The following is a 22701-nucleotide window of genomic DNA, read 5'->3' as shown; positions in this document are numbered from 1 at the left end:
AAAATGTGTTGTTTTTTTCCAGTACAAAGAGGCCAATGCTTCACTGAGCCTAAAAAGGTTTATTAGAGCCGACTCCTACCCGCGCTGTGATGGCCAAGTCCCTTTCCTAGTTGTTTAACTTCTGCTAATTGAACTTCACTCGCCTAGTGTAAACGAAGAGGTCTTATTTACTGTCCAATAACAGGTTTGCTTGCCCCTTTCTGCAATCACATTGTTTACATGGACTTGGTTGACTGTACTCCAGCACACAACATTTCTAAACCTGAATCCCAATCAGGGCTACCCTCATTAAAAATATGACCTTTCACCTGCTATGAAGCACTGCTAACATAAATTACATTTTGTTGTAGCCCAAAGGTGATAGAGATGAGAGTAGGATAAACAAGGAGTAATACAAAAGCCAGTTGGGTCAGCCTTTCATTACAGCCCTTTCAGAAGCTATTAATCTCGCTTGTAGTCAGTGGGCTGAAAATAATTACTTCTTCTAACCTATGTTGTACTCAAAAGCAGCAATAAGGACAGGTCATGCAAGACACAAATAATTCTTGGACCTCATAAAACCACTTCAAATGGTTTTAAGCGACCATCATGGCACGTTACTTCACATCCCACTGACAGGAGAAATCTCAGCAGTATCCCCTGCACCTTACGTTGCGTCGTCACCTGGTCCAGCTGCACGTGACCATAACATGCCATGAAGAGTACATAAAAAGTAACTGTGGCAAATGCAGAGGAACTACAAAACAGCTTTTTTGTTTTTAAAATGTGAACAGAGAATGCTTTTCATCAAGTCCATCTTCATTTACCTTTCAAATCAGGGTTTGCACTTAAAACTATGTAAGAAGCAGGCTTCACTTAGTTTAATCTAGCTAGCACGTCTTGGTTGCTTCCTGAAATACAGAGTTAGCACGGACCTTTAATACATTAAAAGATTCTCACGTTGACAACAAACAGGAGAACCCTGGGAATCACACTGCTACAGGGCAGCCCCAGAAAGAAATTACACTTGGTAACTCAGTGGCAGCTGAAAGTACTGGCTGGAGAATGTACAGTTACTTGGAAATTACAGGTTGGGAGAGCTCGCTGCCAGCCGTCAGGCTCCTAACAAGTTTGCACTGAACTGCATATGCAAAAAGCCGTATCTGCCCAAACAAAATGCTTGCTTAAACGTTCATCCTGTTGTGCATAAGCCATGGACAGATGGCTCTAGAATAAAATGAAGTTAAATGCTGTCTGAAAGTTCTGCCCACTAACAGCAACCTAGTGCTTATTCTTCTGAACTAAACGGCTAAGTGATAACAAGGAAGGCAGCAGAAAAGCAGAAATTTTGGGTTGTGTGGCATGAACAAAAATCCTATTCCACACTTGAGCACATCAGCATTTTACATACATCTGGGCAAGACCTTTTGCCTAGTAGCTAGAAGAGACTCGTGTTTCGCTGCACGCCACAAACAGCTACTGTAGGATGAGAACTGTGGGACGCTAACCAAAACTTCAGCAGTTGGCGCTTTTAATCTATTCATCAACTAACAAGCAAAGTACACATTTCAAGTTATAACCAATACTTACCACGGCCCATTCCTGAATTTCTACTGGCATCTCCGAAAAAAACAACCACACATTTATCTTACTGGTAAGGTAACAAATGGCTGAGGAAAGGAAAAATGGAATCAAAAACACTTACTGTATTTTTGTAGTGATAGCCAAGATTTCCTAATTTTGTTTGTTTTGTCATTGCTACTATTATTAACTTCTTTAAGTATAACCTACTGTATATAGGTACAGGACCTGGAGTCAGAAGAATTATTCAGTTCCAACTCCCTGTTTGAATGTGATGAAATCAATTAGCTTTCCTGAGGCTCATCTCTCTAATCCTCTATCTTCCCCCAAAATTCTTTCAAAACTTTTATAAAAAATAATAGGAAGCTCTCCCATGAATAATTTCAAATATCTCTGCCCCTAAACTAGTGTATAAGCAAACCCAGCCCGCTGTATAATAGGGACCTTTGCAGATGTAAGGAGGAGCACTAACATCTGGTTCAATTTAGAGCCAACCTAAGGGAGTACAGTGCCAGATCCTTCAGCACAGCTAAATCACCTCACATCAGATCTACTTCTAATGATCAGAAAATCAAGATGATGAAAGCAAAGAAAATTGCTTCAGTGTCTTGCTACCTAGCTATTGAACAGCTGAGCAATCTGCCCAAGGACAAAAGTGGGCATGCCAAAAAAAGGCAGGTAACTGCAAAACAAATACTAGCAAATGTTTAAGAAAGCAGAAGTAATGCCAAATGAGGTTGATGTTCACTACAGGCATGTTAGAAATCTAGCCTCACTGAGGTAGTTCCAAGAGGTCCATGCAAGGGTTCAAGGCTTTGGAAATCTCTCCCTTCCCCCTCCCCAAAAGCACAGGAATTCCTGTATTTCAAAGAACCTGGTGCAAACCCAGTTACAAGCCAGTCCTTATGAAATACAATGACAGATTTTAGTAGTAGGCAACAATGATTTTGTCTACCTGCATCTTTCTTTTAGTACTTCATGGCCAATTACGGTAAAAGTTGCTCAACAGGATGCATACATAAGAAAATCCCTGTCACAGAGCAGATGCAAATTTAATTACTTTAAGTTAAACCTTCCATCTTGTCTAGAGGTCCTTCAAAAATGCAACTGTAAACAAGCACTACATTGCAATCAGGTGTCAAGGGCTTATTTGATCTCTTGCAAAATATGTCACAAATCACTGGCAGAAAGTGGGTCGAGAGAGAGAACAAAGGAAGAAACTGTCAATGGACTAGGTAGCTCATGTGAGCGTGCCTATTAGTGCACTGGATCTTCCTGCTCCTGTCTAACGCTGTCCATATAAAACCTTCTTCATTTGACAGTGTTCTGTTATCCTGCATTTGATGTAATTTTTCTGTAGTAAGCAAAAAAAAGAATCTGCAAAAAGAACTGATGGAGTAACTGAAAACCACTGAAGATTCCAAAATTGTTCTGCTAAAATATCACTTCTGTGCTATTGCCGTTGGCTTTTGTTTTTTGCTTTTTTAAAATACTGTTACATAACTTCCCGAGGCTCTCAGTATGTATGGGAAAATGGTCACATTGAAGTTGGAAGGAAACGAACTCTACTTTGCACAGAATTACAGGTGGTCCCAAACAAGGAATAGGTGCCATCATCTTAAGAAACTGAACAACAATATTATGCATATGCTTTGCTTCCAGCCAGTTGTACGCGGTGCACACATTTTACCTTTCATTGAAACATCAGGTACTTTGGGGGCCTAGAAGCAAAATACCAGATAGCTCTCTGCAGCCTGATCAGTCAATAACTGCTCATTATGAATTCCTCCGCTAACTCAGAATGTACAAAGTATTAGTACTTCAAAGAAATTTGAGAATACACAACTGTGAAGACATACACAACTTGCCACAAGAGGTATGAGTACATTTTGCTGCACACACTCAGTTAAACGATCCAACTGCACAGTTATGAAGTATCATTAAAAATGCACAGAAAATTCAAGACTGAATATGCCAAACAGCTCAGTTCTTTTGCAACCTACACAGTTAAGCAATAGGAGGACTGTGCTACTGGAGCAACAATGACTGAGTGGTCTGCGTGGCACAGCTTCTCTCAAGACCTACGTGCTGGGGGGGAGGTGGCAGAGGGGTGTGGGGAGCAAACTAACCCAAAATACATTGGATCCAACCACCACGGCCACATAGCAGCACGATGTGATAGTTGTGGGTCTGTGTTCTGTAAGATCACCTAGAATCCTTGGGCAAAGGCAGACTAGATCTTGAGTACCTAAGCCCTTCTACATCCTAGTGTACTTCCTATAGCCTTACAAGCTGATCTAATACCTATTGCCTCTATCAAACTTGTCTTAATCTAGCAAAGAATTTACCACAACTGCATTTCTTAAATATACTTCAACACCAACGTCAAAAGCTTTATCTCCACTTTCTGACTCAAACAGTGCAATTTACACATAATGCTCATCAGAAATTTTCTGTTTATGCACCCATGCGTTATGGGGGAAAAATGGAAAAAATTGTGTTTATAAATTGTGGTTCTACTATGTAGTGAGATAATAGTCCAATGCACTTCCAGGAAACCAGGACACAGCCTTACTATATGTAAGGCAATGACATTATCAAAAACTGTGTCTTTCACACCAGAGAAGACCTACCTAAAACAGGCTAAGGAGCTTCTCCTTCATACAACAAGAAGAATCAGACACTAGAAAATGAAGTATTTTCTTCTTTGGCTTACAAAACCAAGCTTTTCTACGCTAATCTAAGCTAAAAAACAAACAGAAAAACAGAACAAGGAGGGCTAGGAAGCTGACTGCCTAGAGTCATTTCTACTCACCCAAAATTTGATTAATGCCTACCTTCTGGTGCTAGAGATTCACAAGAATCAAAAATAACTTAGGTTTCAATGACACAATTAGTTTTTCTTCTCAGAAAAAGAAAAGTTGAATCTGACTGGAGATGATAAATCAGGCTGTATAAAACAGGAACCCCAAAGCTGCTTGTTTACCATTCCCCTCTACTAACGTTGGCAACAAGATAAACCTAAGCAGAAGACAGAATTGTACTTTTTTTTTTTTTTTAATAGAAATCTTCAGTTGCTGCTTTAGAGGGGCAGACCAGTCTCTTTAACCTCGAAGTACATAATCCTAATACCACGAACTAACAGGGGTTAAAAAAAAATAAATCAAAAACAGTTGACTGTGAAAAAATAATACTGCTGTTCAGGCTCCTCAAGTTTGTATATCTGTAAAGGGAAAAATGAGACAGAAGAAATATTCAGAATTGCTAAATGAAGAAGGGAAGGTACACTGGGCAAGGCCTTACTTTGCTTCCTCTCCAGGCTATCTCCCCTATGTAAGCAGGGCTGTATGTCATATTTACCAAGCCGGTAAGTTGAGTTTAGCCACGTTTAATACGTACCACACATAGTACTGAGCAAAGAAACCAAACTGCCGAAGCTCTCCCATCTAGTTCGCTTGATTAGCGGAATGCACCTTTAATAAGCAAAACCAGCAGGTGCTCTCACTTCCTTTTAAAAAGGAAAATTTCCTCTTAGTTTAAAAAGAGAACTTTGAGTGTACGTCATTTTATTCACATATTAGGTAAGAGTAGTTGCAATCACTTAGAACAGGCTGGCTGCATTTTTAAAATCCATCAGGTTAACAGTGCATTTACCAACAAAAATGCTCTGCATCTATTTATCTCATTCCAACAAAATTTAAACAGTGCAATGCATTATTCATCTATCCATATTATAAACTGTTGTGTACATTAAGTGGATAATATTATTAACACTGATGTTTCTGTAGGCTATTCATAAAATAAATGGTGGACAAAGTAATTCCATCTATTACACAGGGAATTCAATAACAATAATAATGAGAAAATTGCAATAGACATCGTGAGTAATAATCAGAACTAGAACGACAACTGTAACAATATATCCATTGTGGAAATGTTCTGATTATAGAAACAGACTAATCTGCAATTTTTCATCACTGATAAACTCTGGAAACCAGCCAGAATTCCCATTATATTTTATCCCTGCCAGTTTGTGCCTAAAACAGCTGCAAAAAACCTACTTGATTTATTAATTTAATGAGAAATAGATAGATGTTGTTTGCTGTGATAGAGGCATACGTGCAGCATGACATCGTACCGCTATACCTGCCTCAACACTCCAGCTAGCAAAGTGTACTCTACCTTCCCACGTCTGTAGCTACAAATGCGACACAGGCAGTTTTGCCAGCATCATGTCACACAGCTCTCCTGCCTTGTCAGTCCACGTTCTCCAAGGCTTCTTGTTAACATTTACAGGCACCATGTGATCCTGCTTTAGAGGCTGCAGCAGTGACTGCTTGTGTCAGAACAGAGATCGAGGTAATTTTCTGGTTTGAAAGCTTCAGTGGTCTTAGTTCAAATTTTTATTACCTCCAATACCTTAACATTTTTACTGCCGCAAGTACAGTAATGCCTAGAAATTATCTGCAGAAGCACAGAAAAGTGTATGGCCTGCTGTAAACACAATTGAGTACGGCTAAGATTAGCCACAAAGAGTCCAGCAAGTTTTGAAGAGGGATCACAACAGAAGCCCTAGGACTGGGCATCCAAGCCACTCACCAACGGTACGAGTTTGTGCAGTCAGCACACCACGTGAGATTTTCTACACATACTGCCACTTCAGCAGGAAAAGACAACGTGTGGCGAGCACCAGGGACTGTTACATAAAGGCGCCCTAGGACAATGCCATCCATCTTGTGTTTTCTGCCTCCTGGTAGGGCTGCACGAACTTACCAGCCAGAGACTAAAGCGGGTGAGGTGTGGTCCAGCTTCACGGTGCAGGCCAGATGGGGAAGATGCTGCACTTGGCAGAGAGCCCAAGGAGAAAGCCCTACAGGGAGTTAGGGAGAGGCAAACACACTTGACAGCGACACAAGAGCTCTCGCCCAGGCATCATCCATGGGGATCCTTCATTCCCCTCAGCTCATTTTGTCACTGCATATGCACAGTGTGACTGAATGTATTATGCATGGCAAATAATCCCGCTGCTGGCACTGTCAAGAAGTCACTGAGTTTTTATTCTGCGTGCAAAGGGCTGCAATTTTACACGTGCAGATAGGGTTTGGAATTTTCAAACATTTCCAAAAGTCAATCAGAAAGGAGAGAAAATTAGGGCTAGGGTCATAGGGTAGATTCCACATGCCAAAGGTTTTCAAAAAAAAAAAAAATCAGTGCCGAGGTGCTGAACATGCTCTCTTCTGACAGAGCAGCCCAGACTCGCAGCCAGGTGTCTCTTCAAAGGACTCAACGACCAAGTCCCAGCAGGTGCTTACACACCAGCAGGCCACATGTTCTCACGCTTCTTGTTGGATTTTTTTTTAATTATAGCTATGTTAACATCCCAAATTAAAGAATCCTTCCATTCCCCCCCACCCTGAAAGCGTTAATTATTACTGTTCATTACCTTTCAAAACCAAGAGCTAACAGATGCCCAAGCGAACAAAGAGTTGTCTTTAAAAATTTTGATTTAAAAATTACAATGTAATACAAGCACTAATTTGATGATAGTCGGCTTCCTATCCAGTGAAGTCTCACTCTTATAACAAGATATTTATTTTTTTTTTTTGAACACCAGTCAGCAAGGACCAAGTTAGGCCATTGACAAGGCCAGAATTTACATTGATCACGTATTTTTCAGTTTTCCAAAGTTAAATAAAGGTTACTTCACACCTTTTCATTATTTTAACAAAGTACTAAAATACTGATTTATTCTCTCAGATGTTCAGACTTCAGTTGGTAAGTAACAAAAGGAAGTGCCTGCTGCAGGCATACGGCCCATAAGGTTCCTCGTAAAGCAATGGTAACAGATACTGCACTCATCTAAAAGGATGCTGTAAATAAATCATACGGCCTGTTTCATTATTTCAGAAAAAAATCCGAGCTTTCAAACCAAAGAAAGTTATGACACAACAAACTCATGGGAGAAGGATCTTCGGTATTTCATCACTATCTTGTAAAGCACGGACCGCTGCTGAAACACACTCCATTTTAAACATCAATAAAACTCATAACAGAAGTCTTTCCTTCATTCTTAAATCCAGTTCCTGATTAGCATGAAGACCACCTTCATTTGATTTACAGAATGCCACAGATCTATTACTTATAGCTCAAAGGACATTGAATGCTTTGACGTGTTCCAGGTCTGCAGTTTAAATCAACTAAATTATTATACATCTCATCACTCACGGTTACGTTGAGTGCCTGTTCTGTTACTGCTAAATGAATTGTTACAAAACTATAAACGTTATGGAATGCTGCAGAGTCCTTGGTCTTTGACCGGAGACCACTTATTTCCACAAAACAACTGAAGTGCTTGTATTACCTCCGTGCATGATTAAATCCCGCATGTTGCACCGTAACAGGTGCATCAGAACTTCAAGATACGACTCAAAATATGTCAGCTTTTTTTGTGTATGTACAAAAAGGCCACAGACAAGCAGAAAGCAGGGTTAAATGTCGAACTTGAACCTTGAGTGTCTGAAGTCGTCAGAAGGAATCTCTTGATACGTATCACATGTCCTGCGATACCAACAGCTTACACAATAAGAAATCTCCACATTTCTTCATAGCCTTGTTTAGCGGCATGAAACAGTTCCTTCTTTCTACCCCTGAGTATATTTTATCAGTAGCTAGAAATGTCAAATACTTCTATGGTAAACAGAAATATCCTGGCCTTTTTTTTTTTTTTTTTTTTTCCTACACACCAATACTAAAGAAGGTGACAATATAATCTGCCTCGGGCAACTCTATCACCAACCACAGTAGACAGGTCATTTTCCTTTTATCAAAGAGGAGAGTAGGTCATCGCATTTTAGTGCATGTTGACACCACCGCTAGTAAAAAGAGATAAGAATTCAGTGCCCTTAAGGTGCCTTAACCTCTATTTTACCTAATACAGATATTTCACAGCTATTGCATTAAAGGCAGAAGAGAGACAGATTTGTACTCTGGAAGAATGCACTACAAAGGTCTCAACCTCTGTGACAAGCTGGTATCTGTACTGCAGAGAAGGTAGGTGACAACAAAGCACTTCTCTTAAGGTACCTACCTCTTTTTATTTCGCATAACTGGATTAATTTTTTTCCTGTAACACCACAGAGCATCATGCACGTCTAACCTCTCAAGCACATGTCTGCAGTTTCCAAACATTTTTAGAAGTTGGAATTAAAAGCATACGCACATCTCCTGCCCTCCTGAAAACAACTTTCAGAAGTTTCTCTGCTTGCTTAAACCATTTTGCTTTCAGTCGGGATATCCTAACTCTGAACACAAAGTAATGACACTTACCTACAGTTCCCTTTAATCGTTGTCCTTGTACTTTCAAACATTTGGTTCAAACATCTTAAACTTGGAAGATGCTTTTATGGCAACGCACCTTACATTGTTTAAGACAGTAGGGAAAAAATGCCACTTTCTAATTGCTAAATATGCAGCTATCTGAACATGGCAAGTTACATTTTATTGCATTTTCTGTTAATAAACTGGTTTTAAAATAATGGGGAGATAAAAGAATCTGCTTGCCGAGAACATCAACACAAACTGCTCAGTTATTACCAAGGAGTGGACAACATTCACAAAAGGACTTTTCTTTTTGGAAAACTATAAAGATGAAATGCACTTGCAATAAACTGCATGATGGATGGTCAGTTTCTTCTGCACAAAAGTGTGAAATGTTACTTCAAAAAGGGCAAAAGAAATTCTGGTTAGAAGAACAGATGTTCTGTACCTTAGGAGAAATGGGAAATTTGCGCTTAAAGATTCTAAGCACAATTTCTTCTTTCCCCCAGGAACACAGCTACAAGCAGTATAGTTAACTCCCACTAGAAATTAAAGCTTGATTTTTACAGAGGAAGAACAAAACTTCTTCCTGAAACGGGAAATAACATTCCTTTATTCTGGAAATTAGTCCAGTTAATTTTTCTATTTGTTTCAGTAACATCTTCTAAGCTACGCAGGCCAAGAGAGCAGTTCTATGTGTAGAGACCATATCAACAAACAATGGTTCATCATTTAAGCACTATTTATGTGCATATTTACACTTAAACTGTTGCATATGTGCATGGATGCCCTTACAAAATTTAGTTCTCCTTCACCAGAAGGTATTCCACCACCTATGAAGAGGGAAATATCAACCAAAACTTAGTAACAAAAATAGTGACCAAGAATAAAAGTTGTTTAGAGGAACGTGATTTTAATGTCTAGTAGCCAACCATTTTGCTCACCAAAGAATTTTGTACGTGTTTTATATGCATACATACATGTGTATATGCATGCAAACATCCATCTGAACACATGCATTTTATACTTCATTTCAGGCAAGGCACATACTAATGCATCAGCAAAGACTGAAATCAAGGAGTAAAACTTTTAATAAACAGGAATAGCATTTAAGATAAAGAGCAAGACAACCAAAACCAGAAATCGTCATGACACAATCTAATTTGTTAGATCAGTGCATCTGAACACAGGTCTCTTGCAAATGGCATTGTAAGCAAAAAAAAAATAAATCTGTTTTTGAAATTACATACAGGGAAAAATAGCTTGAAAAGAACAGTTATTGTCACTAACCAACTTAATCACTTTGGGGGATTTTATTGTTTATAATTAACTAACATGAGGATGTTTTAAAATTTAAAAAAAAAAAAGTGTATCTCATAGCCAATTAGCAATATAATGCTATTTTTATGCTTTGGACAGAAGTTGTCTGTTATGAACAACCTCTACTGAATCTCATTTTTTAATGTTGATATTTATACTCTGATGTAATGTTGATACACTATTTCAAATCTGAATGAACTGAGATGTTTTGAGAAGAAAAAACAGATGCATTTAACATTTAAGAAATAAACTGCAGTTACAGATGGTTTTGTCCAAGTGACTAGTGAATGTGATGTTAAAGCAGGATACAACTCTTCCAAACATGAAGTAATTCTTGGTATTTTACTGTACCATAGCTTCCACGAATGATTCGCTTGCACACCAAGCTTGCGTTCCTACTTAACCCACTGGTACAATTCCTATTCATTTGATCAAGAGTGAGGTTCAGGCCCAAATGTCTTTAGCATTCATTGTTAGAAAACAGAAATATGTCTCGTGTCAAGCATTTATCTTAGTGATTTTCAGGTTTATATATTCAGTTCTTTATACTCAATTTTGATGCTCTTTTATGCACTGTGCACTGTACTTGAGAGAAAAATGACTATTTCACATGGCCTTGGGTTTCTTACTTTATTATGATAAATCCTATCTTCTGTCAGAGTCTTTCGGGGAGGGTGGGGGGGAAGGTACCTGAAATAAACAATATTTCAGTCATTTTAAGTTCTCAAAACTGCTTTACAAATCACACAGCCTGACCCTCTTCTCTAATATCACATTACAGCAAGATCCAAAGTAGCTCTCCTCTTTGACAGCTAACCTCAGGCACCACTGGTCTAGCCTCTTGCTGCTTACACTGCCGGCTGAAAAGCTGAGAGGATACGCAAGACAAGCTGAGAGTTTAACTGGCAGAGCTGTTCAAATCTAAATCGTGCTATCTGAAACTTAGACCACAGGAGACAGCAGTTGACTTTTTACCCTGGCAGCCGATTCAACCTCTTGGCCCTGTGCAAGTCGCATGAATACATTTAGCCACACAGAAACGATCTCCCTATATTATGATCAAAGACGCGTCCGGCACACATTTTTTATGCACATTTGATCACTCCGTTGACAGTCGTGGAAGTTAAGTAATATGGACTGCTGCACATGGGCTTCAAACCTTGCTGGAGCCCAATGGCAGGCTCCTTCTGACAGTCGAATAATGACAGGCACGTTGCAGGCCGATGCCCGTCATTCAGGAGCACCTCGGCCTGCTCCAGCCGTTGCGCAGCGACTAAGTGGACGGTCAAAGGTTAAGCTCGAAGAAGACAGCAATGAAGGGCAACTGTCATGCACCACTGAGTACTGCGAGGCAGCGAGGAGGGGTTGTCTTCTGAAGAACATGCAAAGCGTTCTCATTCTGTCCAGGCAGACACATATTTGAAGGTCCTAAATGAGACCACTGCCAATTCATGAAGAGCCAAACTGACAGCATGCCATTCAAGCTGTCCGTCACAATTTGGACGTTTTTTTATTTCAAATCACAAATGCATGCAAAGTATAACGTTAAGCACAACTCCCAGCAGTTGTTTTAAGCAAGCCAGACTTGGCAGGGTGTAAGGGGTGAGGGGAAAGACATCTAAACTCTCCCTTCTTGCTTTCAATATTTAAGTATTTCACAGGGGTTTCTTCAGTTTTCATGCAACGGCATGCATTTATTTCCAGAATTACATCTCTTGTACCCCTTTTATACCTGGGTTTCTTGTGGTAGTAAAAGGCAGAGCCTAACATTTTATAATTAGGGTTAACACAATCACCTGGTATTGCAATTTTGCACATGTACATTAATATTGCAACACAGGAATATATTAAAGCATGCAAATAAACGCTTTGCATGAGTCTCTAAATATCCTAAGCATTTCTGTTATGAATGGTCCAATAACAGGATTTCCTATTTGTTTAAAAGCACTGTTTTGTGGGGAGTTATGGCTCGAACAGCATGATTAACAATGAAATAGCAGTGTTTTGCATAAAACGTATACATCTTACTTTTAACCCATTGCCAGTAAAGATGTATATTTCTTACTTAACATTTAAATTATGTAATCATATTCACACTTGCCTCTATTAACATATAAAAGACTCCAGGAAAAATAGAAATACTTTTGTTTTATTATTAGATAAACAGTGATGCCTCTCATCTTTCACACGAAACCGTGCCTGACACTAAATCTTCCCAGGCTGACAAAGGATCATGCGGGTTAGCTCTTTATGCCCTTTTCATGAACAGTCCATCTCTCCCGCACGTACAGGGCCAAGCCCTGCCCCTGAACAGAACAGATCACCACGCAAGCCGCTCGTTCCTCTTTGCTGGGTCACTGGCATCGTCCCGTTTGTGACACGACTGCTTTGTATTGATTTCTGTCCAACATGTTTAGGACCTTACTCACAAACTGCGCTTCACAAACTAAAGAGAAAGTGAATCTGCATTATTTATGAGGAATACGTGTGGATCATGAAGCATAAAGCCACGTGCCTGTCACACCGCCCTCCAGCTCTTCAAGGCAGGGACTAGACTGCTATGTTCTATTGCACGAGCCGTACTGGTCGACACCGGAAAATCGTAGTTAATGACAAACCTACTTTTTAAATCACAATGAATGGCTTTCAGGAAGCCACAAGCATAAAATCATTTCAGACAAAAGGACACCTAAATATGAGGTGAGAGGATACACCAAGAGCAAAAGGTAAGCACGTTGCCTATCCCAACTACTTCAGTAAGGACATTTCTAAAGCAGTTCAGGAAGGCTGACCTGCAGTCTATCAGAACAGTTTAGGATCAAACTCAACTAAGAGCCCTATTATTTACAGGGACCCAGCACCAAAATTTGTCACTGCCAGGTGATTTTGCGGAGTTTTCCAAAGTACCAGATCTTGGGCTCAGGAGCTTTTAGGAAAGTTTCAACTCTCATTTGCAACAACAGAGAACAGCTCATGGAAAGTGACTTGAAAACATGAACTCTAAGAACGCAAAGAAACCAGAAGGCAAGTATACAGAATAACAAAGCACTGGAAATTGCAGTACTGGCCAGGGAAAAACAAAAGAAAACATCAGAAGAAGGCCAAAGTGGGAATCAGATCTCCTGCTACATTTCTGGTTGCAGGAAACAATTACTGGTACGTTACTGCTACCTCTGGAGTGTGCAGGATGTAACACAGATCTGAAACACAATACAAAATAATTCTGTCCCCGAATCTACAGAAATTCCCCATAACAGATTCAAGAAAAAAATGTTAAAGAGGAAGGTGCCAAGAAGTGTGGTTTTCTACTAACACAAGAGAAGTTAAAAGCCTTCTGAAGTCTTAAAATACACTGCTAGGAAATCAAAGCATCAGTAGAGCTCATTGACTGCCTTTACCTCAGTTTCCTCCACATGCAAATACTCTCCATAAGCACTTTCCCACTGATTCATGACTGATACCATGTGACTGGATCACACGACTATTTTTCAAACACCAGTGGTGTAAATCCAGGAAACAAAAAGCAGCACACACCAAAAGGCTGCCAGGCTTGACAACACGGAAGCTTAATAGCTTCTGTTGTAAGGAATCAGAGAAGTCTGTGCTAACTTGACATTTGTCCGGGTCCTTTTCCTCCTGGGAAGTTTGATCACCATCAGCTTTACAATGCTCAAAAAGAAACAAAAGCTTTTGGGACCTGCCTTACCTCCCATGAGGTCAGCTCTATTATGGCCACATGAGAACTGAAATTAGTTGAATAAAAACTACCAGTTGGCTCCTACCTGGAGAGAAGACAGAAGGGGATTTTTTGTGAATTTCATAATAAGTGAAATACATCAAAAACTTTTTCCTACATTTAAGAAAAAACTCCAGGCTTACAGTTTCAGACTGATCATTTGGTACTATTTGGTACTTTTGGTACTATTTGCAGTGGCTTTATATTGCCTACCATAAAAGATGCCAGTTATGTAGTCTCAGAATAAGCTCTACCCTAAATCCATCTCCTTGGCAAGATCTTTCCATAATTTTTCTGCCTATATGTATAGCACAAGTGTTATGTTTGACAAATGCTCATTAAAAGAAAAAAAATCTTATACCTAAGTAAACTCCAACTCCTTTTCAATCCAGAAAGACAGTCATTTCACTGTTTATGATGAAGGCCCCAAATAACTTTCTCCTACAGAGTCTCTTTGGATTTAAATGTTTTATTCTGCTTTTATTCTGCAGTTAGGTACACACACACACACCCCAGAGATGTGTTCAATATTCTGTCATCCAAAGCTGTTCCCTATCCCAAGATTTAGATATCAAGTATCTCCTTTGAGCACCAGCACATCCTTAGCTGCTGCAACATCATTCACATCAGAAGCAAACATGTACAAATTGAGATCCTTCCAGTTTTAAAAGCTATTCTTTAATTTGCATGAATATGTCCCTTCGTACACAACTTTCAGCCAGTTCTTCCCAAACACAGATTAATGTTTCAAGGGGCCCACTGCTTTGAGACAGATCTGTAAAAGCTTCTTGGACAACTTCAACATCAATTGATTGGGCTTTCAACCCTTTAAGTGCTTGTGCACATCCCATTTCCATTCACAGAACAACGTATTAATGTGCATTTGAACACAAATTTTACCTGTTAGACGGTTAGAAGTATACACAAGGTGTGTCACTCCACAGAGTAATAAAAACAATGGCTTTCAGTCCCAGAGCTGCTTAAGCTTACTCCTTCCTCTTCACTTTTTGGTGATGAAAACCTTACCTGCTCTTTACCTCCACCTTTTCACCCCAAAGCACATACACACACTGTGCTATTCCCTAGCAAGAACCAGTGCATGAAATTTTTGCAGTGGGTCGCTTAGCTTGAAGTAAGCTTTTCCCATTGTAGACTCACGCCTCTCCAGGGAATTCCAGGCAGAAGTTTCAGTAATTTTAGTATCTGCAAGGAAACATGCAAATCAGACCCTGAGCTTAATATTAGGAGTTGTTGGATTTCAACACAATTTGAGGCCTCGGAACAGAAGCAGCAGCATATTTTAACCAGATACCTTTTCAAGTATTCACTGCATGAAGTACCAGTTGCCTGGGGGTTATGAAATAATACTAAAAACTTTATAATCATTCATTGATTTAGTTTTGAGCATAGTATATCATTTGAATCCAATGGGAACATAAAGAGCTATTTGTGAGGTCAACCACAGTACAGACAGAGGCTGACATGATATCGATGGCAAGGTGGAAAGAAATTGCCAAATACAGCAGATCAATACCTCGTTTCACTGTTACAGCCTTCTGCAGACATAAAATATATATCTTTACAGCTACGAAAATAATAATAATGAAAGTGGGAGATAAATGCTTCCCTCAAGGTAAACTATTTGATTAGCTGAGGGCAAAGGTGACAATAGCAGTTACACTGAAGTAACTTTACAGTCTTAAATAAAAGTGGTGGGATGTGCAGCAGATAAAAGGGCAAAATGAAACAGAGCAAGTTCTAGGAGATACAGACGTTATTCTTTTTAGAAAGAATGTAGTATAAGTGTACAAAGGCAAAAAAGTGTATACTAAATAAGGTAGAACAGTTTCTTCCCATAGTAAGCCTCCAGTAACTTCAAAAAAGTTTTGAAATTACAGCTCTATCATTTTATACCCAGAAGACAAAGGTAGGTTCAATCTGTCCCATCCCTAAAATAGTAAGACATATTCCTAACCGTGTTTGGCACTTCACTCCTGAGTGAACAGGATACAGTAACACACTACGGTGCTTTTCAGTCTCAACTAAAAAGGGGGTCACCTGATATTTTGGATGCTCTGAGCCATTAAAGGTTAATTGAATAATCTGAAAAATGGATGAGTTATTAAACACTGCAGAGCCCAATTCTGCTCCAGGTGAAGGCTGTGCAAATTTGACCACCAATTCCCCTAGGCACCAAAGCAAGCTTTACCATTTACAACTGGCCTTTCTTGCTTTCACTAAACTTGTCAGATGAAACTGAATCTTACATGCCATATAAGAGAAAAGTGTAATTCTTTATTTCTTTTTCCAAATCTGTAAATTGAAGTGACAGTAGGCCCAGTACTGCATCCCCAGCAAGGACGTTCCACTACAGCTTCATTGCACAGATGCTGATTTCCTCCTGGAACCGCTACGCCTATAAGCCAGCTCCAGAATCAGAAGACAACAGGGTCTGATGACCCACACGCACACCACTTAGCTTTCTGAAATTAAGTCACATGCTAACAGTTTGCAAAATAGTATATCTCTAAATTAAATCAAAATTCCTCTTCAGAGAAAGTGTTCATACAAAACTGAAAACTCAATCCACAAAGTTTTATTCTCTACAGAACACAGAAAAGATTTCCACAATGCACTTTCCCTGGTGGGTTTGGTGCCCCCTCCCTTATTTTTTTTAGAATTTAATTTTCCTGAACACAAAGTTATACAAGTTATACAAATATCTGAACAATCATTAAGTATGTTATAACAACAATCATCAAGGTTTCAGACACTGTATCTCTAGAAAAAGAGCTGCCCTTCCAACCTTTTTCAACTCGATTTTACAAACCCAGTGACAACGCTTATTGAAGTACTTACATGTACAACAACGCTTTTGGAAAGCTTCAAAGATGATCATTTTCTTTGTCTCAGTGTTGCTGTTCAAGTACATACCAGCATAACATGCTCAACCACAGCCTAGCTGCGAACTACGACAACAGAAAACTTTTAAGTTCATCTTATATTTGGCTTTCGGCTGGGTAAGCGAACGCCTCCAAACCACTATCATCACACAAGCAGCTCTGCTGTACGCATCTCTCGTCTGTGCTCTTCGGAATTAGAGAAGCGGCTGTTCACTAAGTAAACAAATCAAGCAAACAGCATCTGCTCAGTTCCTACTTTTTATGAGAAAGGGTTGGTAGACAAGGCAGACGAGAAATCAAAACCATCACAATTATCAAAAACAATCTTCGAAAACATCCGCCCTTCCCTTGTAATTACCCATAAATATATCCAATGAATACAAGAAACAGAGGAGGGGTTTGCTTTTCCCAGATTTTTATTTTCACTGCCATGAGTGTATTTCCATTCGGGAGCTAAGGAGAGACTCTGAAAAGCTCAAGAACGCCACCCTTTTCCATTTAACACAACCAGCTCCACAACTGTTTCCAGGCAAGTAGCAGGGAATTTCATCTGTTAACAGAAGTGGATTTGCTTCTCCCCACATCCAGAAAATACAATTAATATTCAGAATAGATAGCCGATCTTGTTACTATAGGATCCAAAACTTCCCCTGCATGGGATTTTAAGCATTTACTACAGACATATCTGGTGCATTTTCCATTTGCTGGCAGGCTATCAGAGCTCACTCAATCAGAGTGTCTATAAAGTTGCAAAATAAAAATTTAAATCTCACGCTGAGAAGGACTACCCAGAAAAATACTTCTCTTCTCAAAAATGTGAAAACACCCTAAGTGAGAGAAGTTGAATCAATTAAATTAAGACAAAAATAGAAAGGAGAGTGGTAATTAGCCAAAAAAAAAAAAAAAAAAAAAAAAAAAAACAAAGAAAACCACACAACACACACCCATACTGTTGGTTTTGCCAGAGCAAATACCAACTTGATACTACAATCACCAATTCATAAAATGCATGGACCCGGCTTCTTTAAGCAAATGAAGCAGTTCTGCATCTTGCCCTGCTTCTAGAACCACCAGGAACTCCTCCCACAAGCTGCCAAGCTACCAGTGGCTGGGATGGGGTAGGAGCTGTTTTAAATTAAAATAAGTCTAATGCAAGCTCAGGGTTAATGGAGCTACTTCCTACAACCATGTCCTGTGAGGTACTGGTGTAGCAGCCATTACACCTGTGCCATACAACCATGCCAAAAACCCAGGTGTCACTTGGCTAGAGGCCGTACAGCTGACAGACATATGCTTAGAGTCTTACTTAGCATACAAGTCTACAAACAAATATAGGAAAAAATAAAAAATAAAAAAAATCACAAAGCCAGCCTCAGAGTGCGTATTCTAATATGGCAAACCTAAGAACAGCTTCTACACCACCGTGTTGTAGATGATGAGGAGCCAGGCCAACTAAAGACCTGCAGTCCCTTACCGTAGGGCTCCTCTGACATTACTCCCATCTGCAGGAGCCTTGCAGCCCTAAGCAATGAAACACCAAATCATGTTTTCTGTACCCACGCTCCTTGCATCCTTGGCTCCAAGACACTAGAAGACTCTAACACATGAAACATAGATCTGTTCTTATTTACTGCAAAAAACAAGAGACTGAACGTAAAACAAGGTGTTTAATAAATCTGGGGGGTCTGAAGCACCAGTATAATTCAGCGCACCAAGACGGAGACGCGCTTCTTAATTAAGTGGGTGATGTTGTGGTTAAAACAAAAAGACAACCCTGGGCCATAGCTAAGATTAAGCACCCACTCTTCCAAAGGAAGCTCCTACTGTTATCGAGATAAAGGCCTTAAATCACAAAAAATAAACCATCTAATAGTCTGTATTCAATAGTAAGTAGAAAGTCGGGACACAGACTGATTTGGATTAACACATTTTCAGTTATAACAAGTAATTTTACAGAGGATTAGTATCTTGATGGTCTGATCAATACCAGGCACTGCTGCTATTACAGATGAAGAGAAAATTACCCCTCCAGTAATAAAGTGTGTATGTCTTGGTTCTCCTTCATTTGCTGAGTCCATTACTGTAATGGTCCCAGCATTAGCAGCTGAGGCAATTTAAGCAGCAGCAGCAACGCGATGAGTTTAAAAGCGGGGAACACTGGCCACTCATTCTTCCTTCTATTTTGCACTGCATATGCAAGGCTTCTACCTGACCACTTCCAACACACAAATCGTGTGTTATGTTACTATCAACACTATTTCTTAATTATTGTCTCATTAATAACGAGACGGGCCAATAATGTGATTACCACAAAACTTGCTGCTGGCATATTGGCTGCTGATTCTGCTAAAAGCTGCCCGCCATCTACCTACGCAGAAATATGACATGACAACAAGCTTATTTAGCTGCAGCTAAGCTGTTTCATTAACTTTAATTTGCCTAAATACAACTTCTGAAAGAATCTATTTAAGCTGTCAATTAGAAAAATTAATGTTTTTATATCTTACGAGGCAGAACAATAACGGGAAACAAGAAATTAATGTAGTATTTGCACAAACTCTGATGCGACCGAGTTGATATACTTTGTTGCATGGCCCGGGTAACGTTTCACCATTAATCCTAAAATCTCGTAAGTGCTTTGAGATTACTTGCCTATTTTTCCCCCTCAGCATTAATATGCTGAAGCAACCTATTTCATCTCAAACATACAGTATTTTCCAGCCAGCAAAAATAAGGATGATGCAGGAAACATGACTTTTCATCGAAATCCCAGCCAAACCACTATGTTCCCTTCTACTCCTCGTAAATAAAACACACACAAAGCTTGGAGTTATTTAAAGCTTTATATTGCCTTGCCACTTTGTCTAACGTCTCACAAATGTGAAATTGCACATGAATATCTTTGTAAAAGCCCTTGTGAATATTCAGATATGTGCATATTGATGCATTTATTATTTGTATAGCAATAACTTTATTGGATCGGGGTCCCAGCTGCACTGGGAGCTGTACAAATTTAACAGTAATGTCTGCGGAATAAATTCTCTGTAGCTGGTTCTGGCTTCGCAGTAATGTGAATTAGCATAAACAGCTACAAAAGGTAATTGTGAACTGGGCTTAGCAGTCTATTCCACAGCCCCGTCAATGTAATCTTTTTCAAGTAAAAGAAAATAATACTCCAGACTAGCTGAGCATCCCGTCTTTCATATGGCAACGTCAAAGGGTCTTAATAGGCAAATAGTGGCAAGAGGAAGAATATAAATGTACTTGCTACATCTAGGCATCTGTCACACCGAGACTGACTGCAAACATTTTTGATAAATTAAGTCTTGAGAACAGGCGTGTGTTACAGATGAACTAATCAAGACACCAGCCTAATAGCAAAGCAGCTTTTCCTTCCAGTTTAAGAGGAAAAAAATATTCCAAGTAGACTACCAGTTAATAGGCTTACGTTTGCTTTTATTTTATGTGGTGCCCAGCAGAAGTAAAAGTTTACTGTAAACTGACCATAACTCAAACCATCAGTCCAAAGAAGAAAAAGAATTATGACTTAACTAATTAGAACAGAATTTTAGGTAAACAAAACCAAAACACACACTCATGGGGTGGACAGTTCAGTTAAGATGTCTGCTGTTAATGAGTAACACCTGGTCCAACAGCTCGGTTTTTATGCACAGAATTAGTATTTGCTATGAGGAAGACTAGAACAGTAGGCAGCACGCAACATCTCTAAAGATGTCTTTAAAATTTAAGATTAATTATGTTCTGCAATCCACCTAAGTCTCAGAGGCATATTCCACAGGAAACTAGCATCCCCATCATGGTGTTTAAGACATTTGTGTAATTAACTTCTGTCTATGATTCCCCAGCTTGTTTCAGATCTGCTTCGCAGTAATGAATTTGTGTCCTCCCGCTACAGGAAGGAGCACTCACAGGCTAAGAACGCCAGATATTAGCACGAACAGTTTCACTTCTGCTGGACGCTCAATCTCTCTCAATCCAATTGAGTGATTTGCAATGTGGAAATTGCTGTCTAACAGCACGGCACACTGAGGAAATTCTGCCACACATCCTTGGAACAGAAATGTTATTCTTCTACAACAACATAAATCAAAACTTTTTATACACATGAATGTTTGAGAGAGAGAACAGCTTACCCTACACAAGAAACATACTGCATAATTACAAAGCTAAAGCCCATCACCAGGCTTTGGATCAACAGCGTTTAACTGTACACAAGTATGGCAAAACACAAACTTTTATTCAGGATTTCATTCTCCAGAGCAGAGACATTGCCAGGAGATGTATAATCCAAACCAGCCTCTCTATCCAACCACTTCCCCCTCATTAGTAGGCCTCATAAATCCTACTTTCCAGAAGAGGTCGGGTTAACCTCACTAGTATTTGGTTTGCTATGAAATATTTTGATCCAGACCTAAATGGATCTCTTGGCACAGCTACCACAATAAGGACGCGCTTCCTGCACTGTCTGTGTTTCTGAGGTGTGCTGCTTTAGCGAGCAAGGCTTAAACTCAGGGACCGAAGGGTGAGCTATCTTAGTGCCAGCATCCCAAGGATTACACCTGTAATAAAGTTGCATAAAATAAGGTCAGTTCATATTAGTGTAACATGAGGACGATCTCCTGAAGAGAAAGGATACGCTTATTTTTTGTGTAACCCCTCATCTTTATATCACTGCTTTCTTCTTCCGTATCCCTCATTCTCAGACACTCTGCAGGCTCCTTCTGTTGCACTATCAGTATACTCCAAACCTACGTCAAGTAGTACCCAGCCTGTAAGTACTCACACCTTCATGTTCCTGAAGGATCTCTTTAACTTTCACCCTTCTCAAGTGTGCACTTACTACATCTAAGTAGGTCTACTCTTCTGCTTGGTTTCCCCCCGCCTTACATATCGACCCCCTGATACCTGCTCACACAGCTCATCCTCCACAACCCTGGGCAGGGCAGGTTCAATTCCATCCTCTTGCTTCCTACAGCCTTAAATACATACATACATATATATATATGCGTGTATATATATGTATACGCACACATATATATATATATAGATAGATGGATATATCCTGTCTTATCAACAGCAATTATTCTCTCCTAATGATTCCCAGATACGTTTAAGATATATTGTGGTGTGAAGTTGAATTCAGGCCTTGCACAGAGTAAACGTACAGACTTTTTTTTTTTTTTTTTTAAGTGCCTCTTATCTGCAATGGAATTGCATTGGCTTGGATGGGACAGCTCACACCCACGTGTGCGTTCAGATGACAGCACACAGCGATGGTGCAGAGCTGCTGTCCTTCAGCAAAGAGGAAGAGCTGAAAGAGCGAAGGGAACGTGGTCAGGGTGTCCTCACGGCGCTGCACTGAGCGCTGGTACCACGAGCTGGCCTCAAGCTTCTTTTTCCCACTGAAGCGGATCGATGCAAACTGCGCGGCCACCCCGCTGACCTACCCCTGTAGCGGAATAACGCCTTGTAGCAGAATTTGGTTCGCAGCAGCACCAAGAACAGCGGGTGCGGCACGTGAGCGAGCTGCTGTGAGGGGAGGCTCCCCCTGGAGCCCGGCCCCGCTCCCCTGCCCCTGCCCCGGGCGCTGCGCGGCTCCCAGCGCCCACACGAGGCTGCGAAGCGCCCGGGGCCCTGAGGCGCAGCCCCCACAGCCCCGGCACCCCCCCCACCGACCCGCCCCACCGCCACAGCCCCTGACCGGGGGCGGCTGCGGGGCCGTGCCCGCCTCCCCCGTGACTGGGGGGCAGCTCGGGAAGGTACCTTCAGCTCCTTCTCCCGCTCCCCCGCTCTCCGCTTCATGGCGCCGCCTCAGCCGCCCGCCCGGCCTCCTCCCGCCCTCCC

General features: G+C 40.3%; 1 protein-coding gene across 1 annotated transcript in view; it reads right to left on the bottom strand.

Moving 5' to 3' along the window:
* FTO (FTO alpha-ketoglutarate dependent dioxygenase) overlaps positions 1–22659 on the bottom strand; it is a 238135-nt gene extending 215476 nt beyond the window's left edge. The window contains exon 1 of the mRNA XM_032195753.1: positions 22621–22659. Within this exon, the coding sequence (XP_032051644.1) occupies positions 22621–22659 (39 nt within the window). The remainder of the gene's footprint in view (positions 1–22620) is intronic.
* Between the last annotated feature and the right edge of the window lie 42 nt (positions 22660–22701).

Source organism: Aythya fuligula, chromosome 12 (assembly GCF_009819795.1).
Source record: "Aythya fuligula isolate bAytFul2 chromosome 12, bAytFul2.pri, whole genome shotgun sequence".
Taxonomy (NCBI): Eukaryota; Metazoa; Chordata; class Aves; order Anseriformes; family Anatidae; genus Aythya; species Aythya fuligula.
Note: the sequence above shows the minus strand (reverse complement) of the source record. Positions and strands in the feature narration are given on the sequence as shown.